General features: G+C 36.1%; 1 protein-coding gene across 2 annotated transcripts in view; it reads right to left on the bottom strand.

Annotated features, from left to right (window-relative positions):
- Positions 1-19,351, bottom strand: part of CSMD3 (CUB and Sushi multiple domains 3) — an 886,927-nt gene that overhangs the window by 201,438 nt on the left and 666,138 nt on the right. For both annotated transcript variants that reach the window (XM_059671887.1, XM_059671888.1), the window contains one exon: positions 6,440-6,556. In XM_059671887.1, coding sequence (XP_059527870.1) covers positions 6,440-6,556 — 117 coding nt within the window. The remainder of the gene's footprint in view (positions 1-6,439; positions 6,557-19,351) is intronic.

Genomic DNA, 19,351 nt, shown 5'->3' with positions numbered 1-19,351 from the left:
CCATTTTGGATCATCTTGAGATCCTGCCCTGTTCTGCTCAGAAAGCCTCATTCCATGTGTAAGAGAGCCTTCCACCCCCTCTTAGTGCACATGTGGTGTCACGAGTCTTGACATTAAAATCAAATTGCAAATGGGGAGGGGTTCTGTTTCTACCTGGTGACCAAACACACCTACTGATTAAATTATATAAATAGTCCCCCCAAATTAAACAATTTAATTATAAATAAACAGACATGTTAATCATATTTTCCTTACTCTAAAATGTTAGGGCCAAAAAAAGTAAGTTTTCTTTCTTTTAGGCACAGAATTAGCATACAGTAGTCCTCCCTTATCCATGGAGGATACATTCCAAGACCCTCAGTGGATGCCTGACATCATAAATAGTACCAAACCCTATATATACTAAGTTTTAGCCTATACACACATATCCTTGATAAAGTTTAACTTACAAGTTAGGCTCAGTAAGAGATTGACAACAGTGATAAAATAGAAAAATTATAGTAACGTATATAATAAAAGTTATTTGAATGTGGTATCTCTCTTTCAAAACACCTTGCCTTCCTGCTGTGATGATGTGGGATGCTAAAATGCCAAACATATCCCTGACTCTGTGGAGCCATTCTTTACTTGCAATAAGTAGCTCGGTGTCCCTCATTTCTGGGGATCCCTTGTTGAACTCTTTGAATAGTCTCAATTCTTTCCGGGGCAACAAGTTGCCATCAATTGGAACATGTTTTTTGTTCCTATCTTCCACCACGAATTCAATGCCTTTTCCATCTTGACTAAGCCTTATCAGCCAGTGTGGCTGTAACATTTGCAGTTTAAAGTATGGCAGCAAGACTAATGAAATTTTTTTTCCCTTCTTCAAAATTTCAGAGATGAAAGATTCATTCTTACTGAGATAGCTATCTAGTTATTACCTGTGTTTTAATATAATATTATGGTAATGTTTGAAATAAAAAAATAAACTATAGTTATATATTATAGTCACTGGCATAGAGAAAGATGTTTTGATACTGGATGAAAGAAAAAAAATACTGTAATGGGAAGGAAGAAAGATAATGGCTACAAATAACAAACACACATAAAATATTTGGAAGTAGGAGGGAAGTTCAAGATGATGATAGCTATTAAAAATTAAGAAAAAGCCTCTCCCACAGAAATACACAAAAGGTTTTAGTAACTCTATGTGCCCATTGTATAGAGTAATTCATTTTACAGAGCAGACTAGACTGATAATAACTTTGCATTATTGAGGTATTCATACATTTGAAATCTATGCAACCAAGAGCCCACACTAATAACAAGATATGAAAAAGAGCATCATATTGACTTGGGGTGGTAAACACACAGTATAGTATACATAGGATGTATTATAAAATTGTATACCTGAAATCCATATAATTTTGTTGACCAACTTCACCACAGTAAATTCAATTTCAAAAAAGGAGAAAAACTTGAAAAGGTTTTTATGCACACTTCCAAGATTCCACCTGTGAAAGCTAATATTGGGAAAGAGTAACCTTTGTAGCTTAACAAATATCTATTCCTGTGAGCCTTTTAGTAGGTAAAATTGTCTGGGACAGCGGTCGCCAACCAGTGGCCCGTGGACCACTGGTGGTCCGTGAGGTCCAAAGGTTGGTGACTATTGATCTGGGAAGTTAAACACAAAATTAAGTCACCAAAGATTATCCTAAATCTCCTCAAGGTGATTTATATGTTGGAATTCTCTAAGAAATCTGGATGTCAGTGTGCATTTTATACAGTTGATATTTGATACATGCTTTACAAAGAGTAATTTATGTTAAGATTTTCCATCTAAAACTGTGGCAATGCAGTTTATTCTCTGTAGTGGGTTGAATTGTATCCCCACACTCCAATTATAATCTACCCAAAAGCTCAGAATTTTATTGTATTTGGATGCAGTGTCTTTGAAGATGTAATTAAACATCAAAATGAGATGATACTGGGTAAAGGTGGGCCCTAAATTCAAAAACTGGTGTTACTGGAAGAGAGGGTCAGAGATATAGACAGTAACAGAGGAGACACACAAACAGGGAGAAAGGTCTTGTGAAGACAAAGGCAGATATTAGAGTGATGCATCTATAAACCACCCAATGTCACAGACTCCTCGGGGTCCATAGAAGCTAGGAAAAGGCGAGGAAAGTTCTTCCCTAGGGCCTGCAGAGGGCACGGGAACAGACTGATGCCTTGATTCAGAGGTCTAGCCTCCAGAACTGTGAGAAAGTACATAACCGTTATGTTAAGCCACCAATTTTATGAAATTCTGTTATGATTGCCACAGAACACAAATGCATATGCTTTTACAGATAATCCCTAGAATGTAAGGAGAGGGTGATTAAAGGGAAACAGGGATGGGAGAGTGGGAAGCGATGATAATTTCTAAAGGTAACAGTCCATGTGAAACTAATTCAGGTATTATGTTACTAAATATGAATAATTTCTTCTGAATTACAGTTTTAAAGAGCTTCTATTTTTTAAATCCCTCCTCCTTCAATTGCTTCATGTATCTTGCTTTACCAATTAGTCCATTCAATTTTGACCTCTGCACTGTGTCTTTATCTAAAATAAAAGCTCCATTATCTTCTGTTCCAGAAGAAAACAGGCAAAAACAAACACTAGCCTCTGATTTATATCCTACTTTGGCCGCCATCCTAGCCTTTTTTCCCCAGCAGGGTTTGTTAGAATAGAAATTCACAATGTTTATTCACTGATTTTACTAATTCCCCCCTCCCTGCAATTTGATTTTGGCTGCTACACTCTAGGTGTAAGTGCATATTAATAAAAATATTTCAACTCTAAAAATATCAACAGTTCTCTTACATTCTAAAGCACCTTATGTAAACCAAACTAAAAATAAAATAAAATAAAATCTGTCCTCAATGTGTTTGGCACTTCAAATAATGCATGACGATTAAGCAACCAAACCATAAGGGAAAGCAACTGCTATTGAAATTTGAAAGATGAAGAAACATTAAAACATATTTTGTTAATAAAGTAGGGTGTTTTTAATCTACACATCCAATTGAAATAATTTAATTGTATAGAATAAAGTGAAATTCTAATAAATGCTTTCCAACTGACCTAGAATTATTATTTTTCTAAGTATATTACACACTTGGAATCTAGCAGAATGAATATTCCTCAAGTGAGCCTAATATCTGAAATTCAAATGAAATCCAATGATGCTAATGAAGGTATTATAATTGACAATTCATTTATTGAGATAAACCGAAAGATAGGAATTGACTGATAGATCAAATAGTAGTCACTCAATCAAACAGTAAAGCAGAGTCACATATATGCACATTTAACTTATATGAATTCATTTCTACACCAGGTAAAAATAATGGAAATAATTTGACCTGTGTAAGAAACCAGAATAGCTCGTCTGATTTTATCTGAAGAAACTGTTACCTCTTCTGACATTGGAGGTAAAATGTCCTGTTAAAATTACTCAGAGACAATATGGCTTGTGCAAAATCATGTAGATGATCTTAACGGGATATTTAAGGTATTTCAAGGGTAATGACTATATGTGATTTTCTTCTTATAGAACAACTTTGAACCTTAATCCATGTAAAAAAGGCAATCCCAATGAATAAACTGAGTGTATTTGACAGATATTATGTTAAATAAATTTACAGAATAAAATTCTAAGAGTATATACATATATATATATATATATATATATATATATATATATATATATATATATATATATATTCAGTATATAAAAGATATAAAAGAAGGCATGGTTGCAATTTGGGATAAATGATAAGAAAAGAGAAAATAGTAAGAAGTGATATATTATCAAATTATATTTTAAAAGTCATAAAATAAAGCCTAATGGGGCAACAGGATGAAATTATGGCCGAGTGAGGATGAGAGGAAGCAGAAGCAACCAGGAATTTTATTTGTACAAACCCAGTGACTATTGCTTGATCATCTCACAGTAAGTAGGCAGAGGTAACGATAGGAAATAGCCAATGATCAGTATTTATTTAATTCTGCTGGTCTGCTACCAAATTTTAAGGAATCATTAGGTAACTGGTGATCCATTGGAGACGTGAAACACAAGATATTCGTTTTTGTGCTTTAATCACACAATATAAATATTTTATTTTTAGCCACGCTACTCTTAAGACTCTAGTCCAATCCGGCAATCCATTTTATTTCATCTTTTTGGAGGGGAGGGGTCTATGAATGTGAACATAAGGAAAAATGTGTGTGTAGGTGCACACATGTGAATATGACTTGCTATGTGTTATTATGCCAATCACTTATATAAATTATATTACTTAATTATAAAATAACCCTGTGAGGTAGACATTTACCATCTCTCATTCATAGATTTTAAAAGTAAGACTCAGGCTGATGATGTGACTTGTCCAATGAAAAATGCTAATTGGGATGGGCCTGGATGCAGACATCTTACTCCAAAACTGGCATTCTGAAACCTAATGGTATTGAGCATGAACTATGTGAAACATACTCTGTATATACAATCTCATTTATTCCTCGCAACAACTCTGCTCTATAGACATAATGATCCTCATTTTGCAAATAAAGAAGTTGGGTCTCAAAGAGATTATATGATTTTCCAAAGACAGAAAGCTAGGATGTGATAGCTTAAATTAGAATCCTAGTCTCTTTAACTTTACATGTACTTTGAAATAAAGAATTATGACACATTTATAAAAATAAATTCATTTCCTTTACTAATAAGTCAAAGTATATTTGATTTTATCCACAAATAATCCAATTTTGTTTAAAAAATGAGTGTTAAAAACTACCAATTATTGGTTGCACAATTTTTACATTAAAAATTAAATTTACCTTACATTAAGCCTGTTAAAATCAAGATTCCATTCTTTAGAAATCTGTTAATATAATTTTACCTTAGTTACTATTTTTTCTCTTTTTAAACATACGTAGGCTACTGTAAATCACCACTAGGTGATCAGCATATCTATGTGTCAGGGAAGAAAATAACTATTTATCCTCTTTTTCATTCTGGTGGCCACATGGCATCCCAAGAACAGAATATAATAAAACAAGTTGATGGCTTCTCAAGAGGACTCCTATAGCCATGAAGTCTCGGGACCTTCAATGCCGCGATCATGTCCGCAACCATTTTGTCCGTAACAATTTTGCTGGAGACTATAACTCTTCTAGCAAAGAAAGAACTGTCTTGGGCTCAAAAGGCAAAAAATAAACACAATTAAGTAGATGATGTTTCTCTTTCTAAACTATTATCCTCTTCACAAAGAGGTCAACTCTGACTCAAATGATCAAAATGCTCTGAAGAAGAAATGTTTTGTAGAGTACAGAAATAGACACCTTGCTAATGCTGGCATCATCACTCTAGTTCAAGGTTGAAATAAAAGGGTTAGTACTTAATTTCTGATGACAACGTTCTCTCGCGTAAGAACCTTGGACTTGTTTCAGAAGAGAGAAAAGGAGGATATGTAGGTTCTATCTGGTTATAAGACATGGGACTGGAAGCATCAGCTTATTTTATATATTAGCAGAAACATCCAGATATGATCCAAAAACCTTGATATGACAATGTCCGTGTCCTTCTGCTCAAATAGCCACCCAGACCCCACACATCCATTACAGCTATAGCAAATCCTTTACCACATAACACAATGCTATAAATCTAAATTCTAGAAGTCTGAACTGTCAGCCTCTTTCTCACATTTTACTGCTCACTAAATTTCCTTTGCCCATCCACCCATAAACAGAGCATAACCTGGGTTAGATCCAGCTGGATCTCAGATCCAAAACCTTTAGAAGCCAGGTAAATGGCTCTAAGACTTGTGATCAGGGAGACATAAAGGCAGCAAAGGACACAGTCTTCTCAGTGCCAATGCGGAACAGATTGTCAGGTTGACAAGATGAGCTGAAATGTCCTTTGCTGTCTTTTTTTATTCGTTGTTGTCCCAGGAACGAAGTGCTCAAAAACAAAATTATTTCTTTCTAGGAATGTGTCAATAAAGTGTAAAACTTATATGATTGTTTATTTATGTACCTCTGTCATTATTATAATACTTCTATATTTGACTGCATATTTTGCAGAGCAGACTGTTTTATGCTCTGGTAATTTCCCATTTTATATCATTCAAGTATGAAGGCACTTGCAAAGTTACTGGATGTACTTATTTTTAAAAATTAAAAACAATCCTGTTTTCATTTTTATATTGTTGTTCACCTGTGTATTTGACTGTAAATTCAAATTGAATAAAATGACCTCAAATTTTATTATTACAAAGCTATCTAAAAGGATTGCAAAGTAAAGTACTTTATGAATAGTAAATATTTTCATTAAAAAACTAACATTTTTGAATAGCATGCAGTGAAAAATAAAGATGTCTGTAATGCAATGCTACATGATGAGATGAATCTTACTTACCAAATTCCTTGGGAACTGCTATAGAATAAACACAATTATGTCCCACACTGTAATTTTTTGGATAGTTTGGTGATAGGACAGTGCCTTCTGAACCTGTTGAACGACTTCCACATGGTGCTATAAAATAAAAATGAAAACACATTATTTTTAGGAAAAAAAATTAAAAATCGTATTGAGACAGGCCAATAAGCCAGCACAAGTAAAATAGAGAAACAGAGAGATAACTGAACAACTGGCCGAGCAATTTACAGCCAGATAGAGAAGGTCATCTCCCTAAAGATAACATCTAGGCCTCAGTTGTATTTCTGCCCTAGGCCAGCAAAGTAGCAAAACCAGGTGGGCAATGCCAGGACCAGCTGCAATGACTAATGACCCCCTGCCCCGGCACTGATCAATCAGTAGAGACCAGGACCCTGAAAGGGCACGCCTGGAAAACTGATGAAGATTCTGCTGAAACTCTCCCCTGAGATCTCTCTTAAGATTCCCGCCTGCAAGAGAGAGATGAAACCCAAAAGACAAAGGACCCAGAGCAAACTCTCCCTCCGTGGAGCAGCCCACGCCATTCCCTTCCCCCTTTCCTTCCCCAACTTCTTCCCTCACAGGCACGAATCTCTTCACCTCTAAGGGGCCCCATGAGACTTGCAACCAGGGGAGCAAAGGGCAGTGGCAGCATGTCCTGGGCTAACCCCCGAAACCTGTCTCCAAGGGCCCCTTTTCTTTCACTTCCCAGTGAACCCAAGCAGCCCTACCTAGGTCTCTCCTGCTGCTTCTTCTATGCTGAGCTCCTCTTTGTTTCACTGTCCCCAGCTTTAATAAATGTGCCCGCACAGTCACCTGGACTCCTGTTGTGAAATCTTTCCTATAGGACAGTGATGACGAACCTATGACACGCGTGTCAGAGGTGACATACAAACTCATTTTTTTGGTTGATTTTTCTTTGTCAAATGGCATTTAAATATATAAAATAAATATCAAAAATATGAATCTTTGTTTTACTATGGTTGCAAATATCAAAAAATTTCTATATGTGCCACGGCACCAGAGTTAAGTTAGGGTTTTTCAAAATGCTGACACGCTGAGCTCAAAAGGTTCGCCATCACTGCTATAGGAAGTCAGGAACCCACACCCTACTGCCAGCCCTAGGAGGACCTGCTTAGGGCCAGGTCTCCTGTCTGGTAACAATATTATAAGCATTTTCTTAATATAAAAATATGGCTTCTAGATTTTAAGGCATATCATATTTCTCCATATTTTAACAACATCCCCCATTGCCAAGTATTTAAAAAATAAAAAAATCATGCACAAAAGATTTTAAACATCAAGATTTTATTCTTCTCAGAAATAAAGTAATATACTAATATTGTAATGATGCTATCTCTAGAGGTAATAATGGTGGGCCTGATTTCCTTTATGATAAAAGTGTAATGATAATCATCTCCATAATGATAAGAAATTACATATGCAAGTGAGAAATTGTTTCACTTCCAGGCTTTGAAATCTACTGAAAAATCAACCCTGATTATGCTGTCACCAAATTATTTCTATACATGGTACAAGGATGGCTGTACATTTACTCACTCATCTAGAGAAAATATTCTCTCACCAACCTTTACCTGTTTATATAATTTACATTTAAATCTGAGGAGATGCTGATGGTGATAGAGGCAGACTTCTTGCTACCTCAGCCCCCAGTGTGCTAGGTTCCTAAAAAAGTTGAGGTTGAAACCAATGTTTCTGGAAAATTCGTAGGTGGTTGTTTTGTTGTTCACAAGAAATGTGAATGCATCAGAGAGAGAGAGACTGAGCTACTAACAGAGATTTAGGAATATAAAGCATAAAGAAGATAGCTGATGCTCTTTAAGTAAATGAAATCACCAGGAAAGTATGTAGAAGGAGAAAAGATGGCCAAAAAGGAGGTCTGGAGAATGCCCAGGTAGGATCAGACAGAGGTTACTAATGTTGTGGCCCCACCTCATAAAAAGAAACAGAATTTCCGGAGGATGAGGCCCAGAAATCAGGATTTTAAAAAGATTCCTAGGTGATTCTAATGTGCAGCCAAGGTTGAGAACCACTGCTCTACAGTGTAAGTAAGGGGGTGGCCTTACTTATTGCACCTGTAAGTGCATAGGAAGCCCAATGTTACTGCTCCTCACCTTTATCAATATTAAAACTGATGGGTGATTTCTTTCAGCCTACCTCTTAATCAGCTTTGAACTTGTGAAGGATTCCTCTCAAACACCATATATGAAGTTTTTGACATAATTAATACAGTAGTTTCAACCAGAGCAGCTTTCTATCAGTTATAGCCAGCAAGCCAAATCCAGCCCAAGCCAACAGAGGTTTTAACATTTTTAAAGAGTTATAAACAAAACAGAAACTAAGAACATGTAACAGATGTGTGGCCAGCGAAGCCCCAAAAGCCATTTGGCCCTTTACAGAAAACGTTTGCTAACCCTTGACACAGAGTAGAGAGGAGGGAGCTAGACTGCAGTTGGATGAAGAACAAGTGGTGCATAAAGAAATTCAAAAGTAATCAGAATCTGAACCAGAAAGGGAAGGAGAATGTAGGCAGTAGCTGGGGGCAGACGCAAAGCTCATGAGTTTTTGTTAATGTCGTTTTGTTTAACTGTGAAGGAGTCTTCACAAAGGGAAAATGGGGCCACTGACCTGGAGATTAGCAACAAAAGCAGAGTGACTAGTTATAAGAGGCATAAGTGACATGCTCCTGAGAGAAAGGCTGATGGAGGCAAAGGTTTGGGTTTATGTTGGCAATTTATTGGAGGTAATGCCTGACCTTCTTGTTAACGAGAACTGGATGGGGTGTGTTATGTGGCTTGAGAAGAGGCACGAATGTTCGAAAAAGTGAAAAATTTTTATTGATTCCTGACCAAATTTTAAAATATAGCAATATATTTAAACACACACACATACACACACACACACGCACAACATAACAGCATGTTGTATTGTGATGGTGGCTAATAAATTCTGCCTTTTTTTCTTTTATTTTCCATAAAATGGTAATAACTAGTTATACTTAAAGATACTAAAATTAGAACTCCCCAGAATAACAACAAATTGACAGTGATGATAATAAGCAAAGGTGCATCACTCTCATCACTCATTATTGTTTGAAATTAGTCAGGTGTGTTCTTATTTCAGCACTGATAATGTTATTCAACCGATAATGTTACTCTGAGATAATCATTCAAGGATAAGTGGTATGTTTTATGTTAAACTTCCTTTCTGATTTAAGGTGCTCCAAAATTACAATACTTAGCATGTATGTGACAAAACTCTTATTTTTAAATTTGGAAAGTATGAATACCAATGAGAGCTTCTGATTGAAGTTTAGCTTTGTGACTTAGTCATGAATATTCTGTCATTCCACATTTATGTGCAACTGACAGCTCAATTTGTTCTGTATATTTTATTTTGCATAATTAGGACATTTAGCTTATGTTGACAATAGAATTTATAAATATAAAAAATAAAGGTTTTCATTTTAAACCACTGATGAATATATATGAGGCTGCATATAGCCACATCCTTACTAATATTATGTTAGATTCTATTATTTGTACTGGTAGCAGTAATTTTATGTTTCATCTGGTCAGTGATTACAACATGGCCTAATTCATACTCAATTGTGCTGAATACTGTAATGACTGAAAATATTTTATGTAGCATATCAATATCATAAAAAAGGGAAAATGAACTATGCATTGAGATACAGTTTTATTGTAATCTGTTTTATAGTTATTAAAATCTAAATGAAATAATGACTAAGTCAAGCTAACTTTACTAATTTTTCTAATATTGGTTCCTAAATGCTATTCACATTCTCTCTCCCTGTTTTAATTTCATCTTGTAGGCTAGTAGAGAAAAGGGCAGCCTTTATCTTTCTGGCTCTGTTTAACAATCAGTAGAAGATAAAAGGAAGCCAGAGCTTTTAATTCTACGCTTATTTTTGCTATCTGATTTACACATGTGGGCCTATTGTTTCTCCAGACAGCTACCTTAAATCTGCATTTTAATAGCATTTTTTTGTAGAGCACATGAATTATGGGAAGAAATGGTTCTATAGTTAACTAAGTTTGAGAATTACATGGATAAAAGAAACAAGGTTCTTTCCTATAGGACTTCATTGAGACTTTAGTAAAGTTTGGGGAATATCATGCTCTTTCTTACAAACTTCTTTGATCATGGAGACTGTTCAGTGAAACATCTCACAGGACCAATGTTCCCCAGGACACTTTTCAAAATGCCAGGTTGATGATTCTAAAATGTGCTATCACTTTGGCAATAATTCTAGCATTTATATTATTGACTGTAATCAATTATGATTTTGCAGCACTATGGAACTATGTGTTATGTATACATATAGAAACAAAGTGGTTTTAGAGCCAAAGTATTTTAAAGATTTAAAATGCAAAAATTAGCCTATTATAAAGTGCCATTATTCTTGATACTCTCTCCCTGACTTTTGGGGTCCAATACATCATTGATTTGTAGCTTGCACCCTATGTAGCTTATCAGCCTCTCTCTCCTGTCTGCCAAGGTAGCTGCCACAGTCCAGACTCCCAACAATTTCATCAAGAACTCTTCCAGTGGATAACAAGCTCACCTCATTTCCAAAAGTTCTTACCACTCTAGTTATTTTTCTAACACACAAGTCTTAGCAACTCTTCTCTTCCTAGAACAGTTTTGATAAATAGTAGTAGGTCCTCATAAATGTCAGTTGGATGATTAAATGGACTATGCTTGCAAGATCAGGCCCCTATAAAATGGTGTTCATAGTCAGCACATAAAACAAACATTTCATTTGGTTGAAATAATCCCAGAAATTCACCTAAATCCAAGGCAGAATTGAGACAAACCCTCTCTTAATAAGTCCATATGGTGGTAAACCTATTTTTTCTTTATGTGATTAAAATCACTACTATTATGTGAAAGATTATGTATCTTTAAACATTAGAAATGTATCCAAAGATAAGATTTTTACAGTATGAGAGCCACATGGATACTGAGTTCCACTGAGGAAATAGCAAACAGCAAAATGTCTATCACTTCACCGTAGCAAATCCATGCTAACATTTATTCACTCTGGAGTATTCCCTCATTGAGCAAGCGAAACCAGCCACACAGTCTAGTTATGTGTTGTTCTTTCTCTTTTCTCTTTCTCTGTCCACTTTTTAAAAAATTTTTGGCTGAAATTTATTGTTTGATGTGTATAAGTAAGAGGCGCCCATGCTGTCACTATACTGTATATGCTTCCTCCACTCCTGAACTATGAGCAGTGATGGAACAGACAGATGTGGTGTTTCCAGGGAAATCAGAGGATGAGCCTGCAACTGAGTCTTATGGCTTCTAGCCAGCCAATGAAAATACTTCCCGCTGTGGCTTGATCATGTGTGTGGGGTGGAGGAGGAAGATGTGGATGATGACAGTCAGAAGCAGGAGGAAAAGCAGACGCTGCAGGGGAAGGAGGAGGAGTCTTCCCACTGAGTGAAACAGAAGGATCTCAGACCATTTACAGGGAAGAGGTGTTACTTGAATCTTAGGGATTTTATAATACAGGAAACATAGCCTCAAGCTACTTGCAATTTCAATCTGTCTTCTCACTTGTGCAATGTATAATTTATTAACAAATATACCCTATAATGAAAATTATTATATAATGTTTAATTTTTCTCTCAGAAAGCAAGTTCAGTACTTTTAAAAGTGATGAATTCTTACAGGTCACAAAAGAGCAATATGATATATTAAATCAATAATTTACTAGATGTGGCCTGTGACTCCTTCAGTTTGAAAGAACTGCTGTACCTTACAAAAGCGCTGGCCCAGGTCTAGTGCAATCCTTATGCCCTGATGGAATGTCACACATCAGAAGTCCTGGTGTAGAATGTGTTTGAAAGCTAGGTCTCTCATGGGGTCTTTTCTTTATTTCTAAAGAAGGACTTTCATAACCTTAATCTCTGTGATGTGAATTTTTAATACAGAGAGCTAGACAGCCATTACTGCCAGTATTGACTTTAAGATTAAAATAACCATTGCTTCTTTTTATCCCTTTGTTCAAAATCTTGATCTTAGTAAAAAATACCTAACGATTCATCTATCCATTTGATTCTCTTCTTCATGTCTCCTATGTAAGCATACATACTTCATTTTGTTTATCTGCCTTAGAGCATAAGCCCCCAATTAGGCTATAGTATCATAATGGTGATAAATACTAGTTTAAGTAGAAATCATTACTCTAGGTAACTTCTTTATTTTGCTCTTCATTTTCCTCTGCATTATTTTGATATGTGTACATTTATTTATGTGCTCTGAGCTTTCTATTGCTTCATCTGTTCACCTAAATATAAAAAGCAAAAAATCAGTCTTTATTATATGTGAATTAATTTTGTGTTATAATTCCATACTCTTGTTTCACACTGAAGAAAATAAATCCATCTCAATGTCGTAACCAGTGGCTTGTAAACCATTTTAATGACCCACTAAGTCAACTTAGTAGGCTATGAGCTTCTACATCTGTCACCTCACTGACTGCCTAGACACAGTCATTTGATTTTGCTGGCTAGGAAGGCATTCTCTTTCTCTCTTTTTATCTTTATCATTGAAAGTATTACAGATGTCCCTTCTCCGCCCCGCCCCCCGCCCCCACTGTCCCCCTCCACCCTAAGAAGGCATTCTCTTCATCCTCCGGCACACGATGTGTTCTCCATCAGAGATGTGTTCTTATGACAAAGCCTTAGGAATAGCTGTAGTCCTTGAATATTTCTTCCATGTTACTATATACAAATTCTACTAATAGTAGTGATCTTGTAGTTCATGTCTAATACCTAATCACTCATTTTTATCTCATTTTCTAAATTGGGATATAATTCACATACCATACAATTCACCCTTTTAAAATATACAATGCATGTGTTTCTAAAAATAGATACACAAAGTCATATAACCAACCCCACTATCTCATTTCAGATTTGTCATCCCAAAAAGAATTCCCGTATTCATTAGCAGTCATACCCCATTCACTCTACTCCCAAGTCCCTAGTAATCTCTAACCTCTGATTTTATTGAAACTGTATGTGAAGACAAGTTCTTAAAATGATTTTGATTGAATTACTGGCACTTTTAAAAAAGTCAAATTCTTTTTCATCACTTAGTTTATTCTTATTTTTCTCTAAGTCATAGATCTTTTATTTTGAAAAATTTTATTATTGAAAAATACTTAAAACAGTTAATATATTAGTATAAAGTAAGTTTAGAGGGTAAACGATATTTTATTAACTCCTACTTAATCTCGCTACAAATGCTGATTCCTCAGGAAAGTCTTCCTGTCTTCCAGACTGCTTCAGAAGCTCTCATAATACAACACTTGAGCAGTCACTTTTAGGACATTGATTACAACTTGTAATAATATATTTATTTGTATGGCTCTTGGATTAAAATTTGTCTCTATCTCTAGATTCCGAGATCTATTAAATTAAAGTTTCCATGTCTTTTTTTATTATTTTGCATACAATTTATACCTCTGGAGCCTAGTATAATGTTTGTTTATACAATAAGCTTCATAAATTGTTTATAAAATTTATACCCCTGGAACCTAGTATAATATTTGTATATACAATAAGATTTATCTATACAATCAAATTAATATAAGGAAAAATAAAATACAAATTATATTAATATCTTTTATTTGACTAAATGCACAGAATGCAAAACTCATGGATATTTCAAAGCCTTTGTTTAGAGCAGCAAAGCAGAATGCCATATAAAAACCAAAGATTTGGAATCAGGAAAGACTAGGTTTAATTTCCAACTTCACTATTTATTGGCTGAGCAGCCTTGGAAGAGAGGAAAATTGAACTAGAACAGGAAGTGTTTGTTAGATTTGATATATGAGGTGGGCTTAGGTAAAATGAATTAAGAAACTCCTGACCTACTCCAGATTCATCTGGAGGCGATACAATGAGGCTTTCATAAAGGTCTTAGGAAGATGAACTGACCTCATAAATCTCAGGAAGGGACACAAAGGGTAGTGAAAGGGCAGGAGAAACTTCCCTGGTGTTTTTGCCAAATTCTTCTCTTGAGACCATTGGAGGTGCCTTTTATTCCCCTACCCAGGCATTGTCTCATGGTTTTTATTTTCCCCTCCTTAATTTTTCCTAAGGATGAAGAGCAGAATACTCCATCCCAAACCAAGAGGAACCTACAACTTCAATTCAACTACTTTCTCAAGGGGTGCCCAGCTGTTCGTTCGTGGTCAGTCCTCTGCTTTTGTGGACTCTATTCTTTACAAGTTCAGGGAGAAAGAAGAGCCGACAGTATTCATGAAAAGGTGGAGAAACTTGCCCATCTTCCTCTTGTCTATATACTTCAGAGGTTCTTTTCATTGTTCCATGAATTTTAGATGGGGGGGTGGGGGGCGGGGAGGGAATGTCTATATTTTTACTAGACCCTAACTAAATTTTTTTTTCTAACTGGACTTTAGTATTTTCTTTAATTTCAAACATAGGCAACAAAGCACAGTAGTATTAAAAGTAACTGGGACTCTGTCACCAATAGAAATCACAGATATTTTTATATTACATTATGATGCCTCAAAATATTTATGCTCATCACTACTAAAAATTATAGCAGTTTTTAGACCTGATGCTATAACTTTTAATTAAGGCACTGACTAGGAAGCAACGTATTTTTACATCAAATGTGGTTTTTATTACAGATTTTAAGTACATTGTAATTAATTTATCTTTCAAGTTTATGTATTTTATTGTATTTTATACTTAAAAAGATGGTTCTAAGGTCTATTTTGTTCATAAGACTGTACACAACACACACACACACACACACACACACACACACACACACACACACACACACGGAAACCCTGTGCGAATTAGATTCATCTACTCTCTTCCTTAAGGGAGCTTACCTCACAGATTTCTGCTTTGGCCTAAGTAGATCTGAAAAATATTAGTTTTATTGGAGGATTCTTTCTTTCCTGCTCTTTGTCTCTTCCTAACAGGACAGATCAATTCTTTCCTGAATCAGAAAAGTTCTTAACCTCAGATTTGGAACTTGGGGAGAAATGCCCAGTTATAGGATTGGCTTAAGTTTAAGGCTATTTAGAACCATAGCCTAACTATGGTTCCTATTTACTCACTAACTCTCCCATGTGTTTCAATGTAACTAACTAGATTTCTGTTTTGGGACCTGGAACCAAATTCCTGGTTGCCCAGAGAGAAGTTCTATATTGTCTCCTTGTATGCATATATATCCATTAGGAATCTTGGAGTGACTATCTCACTGGTTGACGTGTAACTCTACTAGTAAAATGAAATTTTTCTGTATTTAATAAAAGGGAAGAATCAGCAGCTTCCCCTCTCCTCTCTCAGAGTGTGTCCTCAGAAATATAATGGAGCAACCTTTTTCATTTTACAGTGCGAGGCTGCTGGCTTTCTGACCTTTGGAAATATAAACACATACTTCTGAAATAAACTCAGGGTTCTTAACAATAGATATGAGAGACAAGGAGCATCAGTTGGCCTTTCAAGGAGATAGTGTTATTTGTTCTTTTGTAAATGTACTAGTCTACATTTGCATGAGATTCTGTCTGGTCTTTTTAGTGTGTTTCACAAACTGGCTACAATGTGTATTGTATTCCGGATATGCTTATTCAATACTAAAACTGCTTTCTTTCTCTTCAAGGTTTTGTGGAATGACCTTTGTTAGTACGATTCTTGTTTTGCTAATGAAAGTAGAGATTTGGCTGTCCATAGATCAGTCTGGAGTCCCATTTCATTATAAATGTCTCTTGTCTTATTACCTTAATACCATTATGTAATACAATTTATGCCACACCATGACTTCTAATAGTTATTGTTATATACATTATTTTATGTATCAACTAGAGGCCTGGTGCATGAAAATTCATGCAGGGGGTGGGGGGCCATCAGCTGGGACTGCCCCCCTCTCACAGTCTGGGAGCCCTCAGGGGATGTCCTACTGACAGCCAAAGTATCAGTCTGGCCTCCCTCTGTGGGAGCCGACCGGGCTGATCAGGGGAAGGCACCACCCCCATCACCCCACCACTGCTGCCGCTGCTGGCTGCCATGCTGCCTGCCCTCAGCCATCACAGCTGCTGCAGCTTTGCACAGAAGGACATCCGGTAGGACATTCGGCTGTCTGGTCTAATTAGCATATTATGCTTTTATTATTATAGATAAGGAAAGAATCACTGGTTTATTTAACTTGATGTTTTAAACTTTTTTTCTTCAATTCTCACCTGAGGACATGCCTTTTTAAAATTGATTTTAGAGAGAGAGGAAGAGGAGCTAGAGAGAGAGAGAGAGAGAGAGAGAGAGAGAGAGAGAGAGAGAGAGACATCTATGTGAGAGAGAAACATCATTTGTTTGCCTCCCACACATGCCCATACTGGGATCAAACTCACAACCTAGGTGTACCCTGATCAGGAATCATCCCTCAACCTTTTAGTGTACAATGACGCTCCAACCAACTAAACCACCTGGCCAGGGTGTTGATTCAATTTTCTGTATAAATAAAGTCTTTTCTGTTTTTCTGCAAAACCTGGCAGCACATTTGGAAGTTATGTTTGAAGTCTGATTTAAAAATAGAGTACCTGATAGCAGGGAATGGAGCCATCTTAGTACAACGAGAGGCTACCCATCCATGTGACTACCCCTCTGGAGATATGGAGCAGCCATTGAGATGCCAAAGGCAGGGGAAATAAAAATGGTTTAAATATGAGCTCCAAATCCGTGGTCATAAGAAAATATTCTGTGAATTACTGCCATTGATTTGCAATCAAGTTGCTTTTTACATGGGCAATTCTACATAGTACGCTCCAGAATCCACAGCAGCAGGGGTGGATTTATAACAATGTCAATGATTCTCTAGGCTAGCAGGCAGGAGGCCAACTGGAGTGGTAAGGTACATAAGAGTGCCTGGAAGAATTAGGTGGTTAGTATCATCTGCCTCTCTTTCCATTTCCTTTTAAATAATACTTTCCTCCCATCCTATAAAAATGAAATATGCTTTGGTCTTATCCCAATACTGCCTTAATTTGTTTCAATACAAAATACATTTCACTTCTTTGTAGAACATGGTTTTCATACATAATCTGTATATTATGTCTATGAACAAAATTCCTATGTGTAGCTGATGAAAGGCAGATATTTGATGATACTCAGAAATAATTTACCACTAAGTCTTTGTTTTATGAATCTTAAATCTACATGCTTTATTTATATCATATATTTAAATGAGGTAAAATTATAATAGTTCAGTATATTAGACTAGATAATCTCTATCTACATTTATAATGAAATGGGACTCCAGACTTTTTTCACATCTCAAAACTGTATACACTTCCAGGACAGTTGAAATACGGAATCAACTTAAGGCAAGTTATGCCATTTAAGCAGGAGATCTGGAATAAAAGTTCAGTTATTTATTTCTTCATAGAGTCTAACAATATGATTTAATTAAAAGTAGGCCACATGCGGTTACTAATGAGAGATAACTAAAGTTGAAAAGCTATAATTACAAGATAAATATATTTTTTTGTTTATTTCAAAGTTTTCCTTGATTTGATAGGGTAAGAGGGATTTTTAAAAAAAGTTTTTATCAGCCCTAGCCAGTTTGGTTCAGTGGATAGAGTGTCGGCCTGCAGACTGAAGGGTCCCAGGTTCGGTTCCGGTCAAGGGCATGTACCTTGGTTGCGGGCACATCCCCAGTAGGGAGTGTGCAGGAGGCAGCTGATCGGTGTTTCTCTCTCATCGATGTTTCTAATTCTCTATCCCTCTCCCTTCCTCTCTGTGAAAAATCAATAAAATATATTTTAAAAAAAGTTTTTATCATTCCTTATATAGTTAGTTGGCAGTTGAACAAAGAATGATGTCAGATAACTACTTGATGTCTAATAGTAACATATTCAAATTTATGCACTTTAGACAGACTTATGGGGTCATCAGTGATCCAGTTTCTTGATTCTTTTAATTTCCACCCCCAGAATCCAAGACTTAGGTTAGCATGAGTGAAATAAAGTTGTTAAAAATAAGCTCCAGCCCGAGCCGGTTTCCTCAGTGGATAGAGCATCGGCCCTTGGACTGAAGGATCCTGGGTTCAATTCCAGTCAAGGGCACATACCTTGGTTGCAGGCTCTATCCCTGGCCCTGGTTGGGGCATGTGCCAGAGGCAACCAATTGATGTGTCTCTCTCACATTCATGTTTCTCTCTCTCTGTCTCTCCCCCTCCCTTCCACTCTCTAAAAATCAATGGAAAAATAGCCTCAGGTGAGGATTAACAAAAAAATAAAATAAGTTGCAGATTTTCAAAGGAACTGAGTTAACACTGACTATATCTATTACGGCATTTGTATTCTGTGCCAAGTTGATTTCAAATAAAATGGAAAAATGCACTTTAGATAAATGCTTTTATCAATTATCGGTAGGGATTTATCTTCCCTTAATTCTTACATGTAGCCTGGAGGAAGATTTCAGGCTCAGTCTCACAACTTAATCTTGACTTCATGCATCCTTTCTTGAAACATCTAACCAACTAAAATATGCCAGGTACCCTTAGGCTCTAGAGACATAAGAAGGTCAATACAGGTCATTTGAAGAATTAACCAGCCTGCCCACAGGAAAGTGAGTAAGAGCATGGACTCCAAAACAAGACTGTTAGGCAAGTGTGACTTTGAACAAGAGACTGAACCGCTTTCTGTGTCTTAGTTTCCTCATCTGTAAAACAAGAATATCAGTACTCCCTCAGTCATGGAGTTGTGGTGAGGTGTAAAATGATATGGGTACAAAACTTCATATTGTGCGCAACACAGGTAAGCTATTACCTCTCATCTTTCCTTCTATATGCTTTCCCTAT

Source organism: Myotis daubentonii, chromosome 17 (genome assembly GCF_963259705.1).
Source record: "Myotis daubentonii chromosome 17, mMyoDau2.1, whole genome shotgun sequence".
NCBI classification, from domain to species: Eukaryota; Metazoa; Chordata; class Mammalia; order Chiroptera; family Vespertilionidae; genus Myotis; species Myotis daubentonii.
The sequence above is the reverse complement of the archived record's forward strand: the minus strand, read 5'-3'. Positions and strand labels throughout refer to the sequence as shown.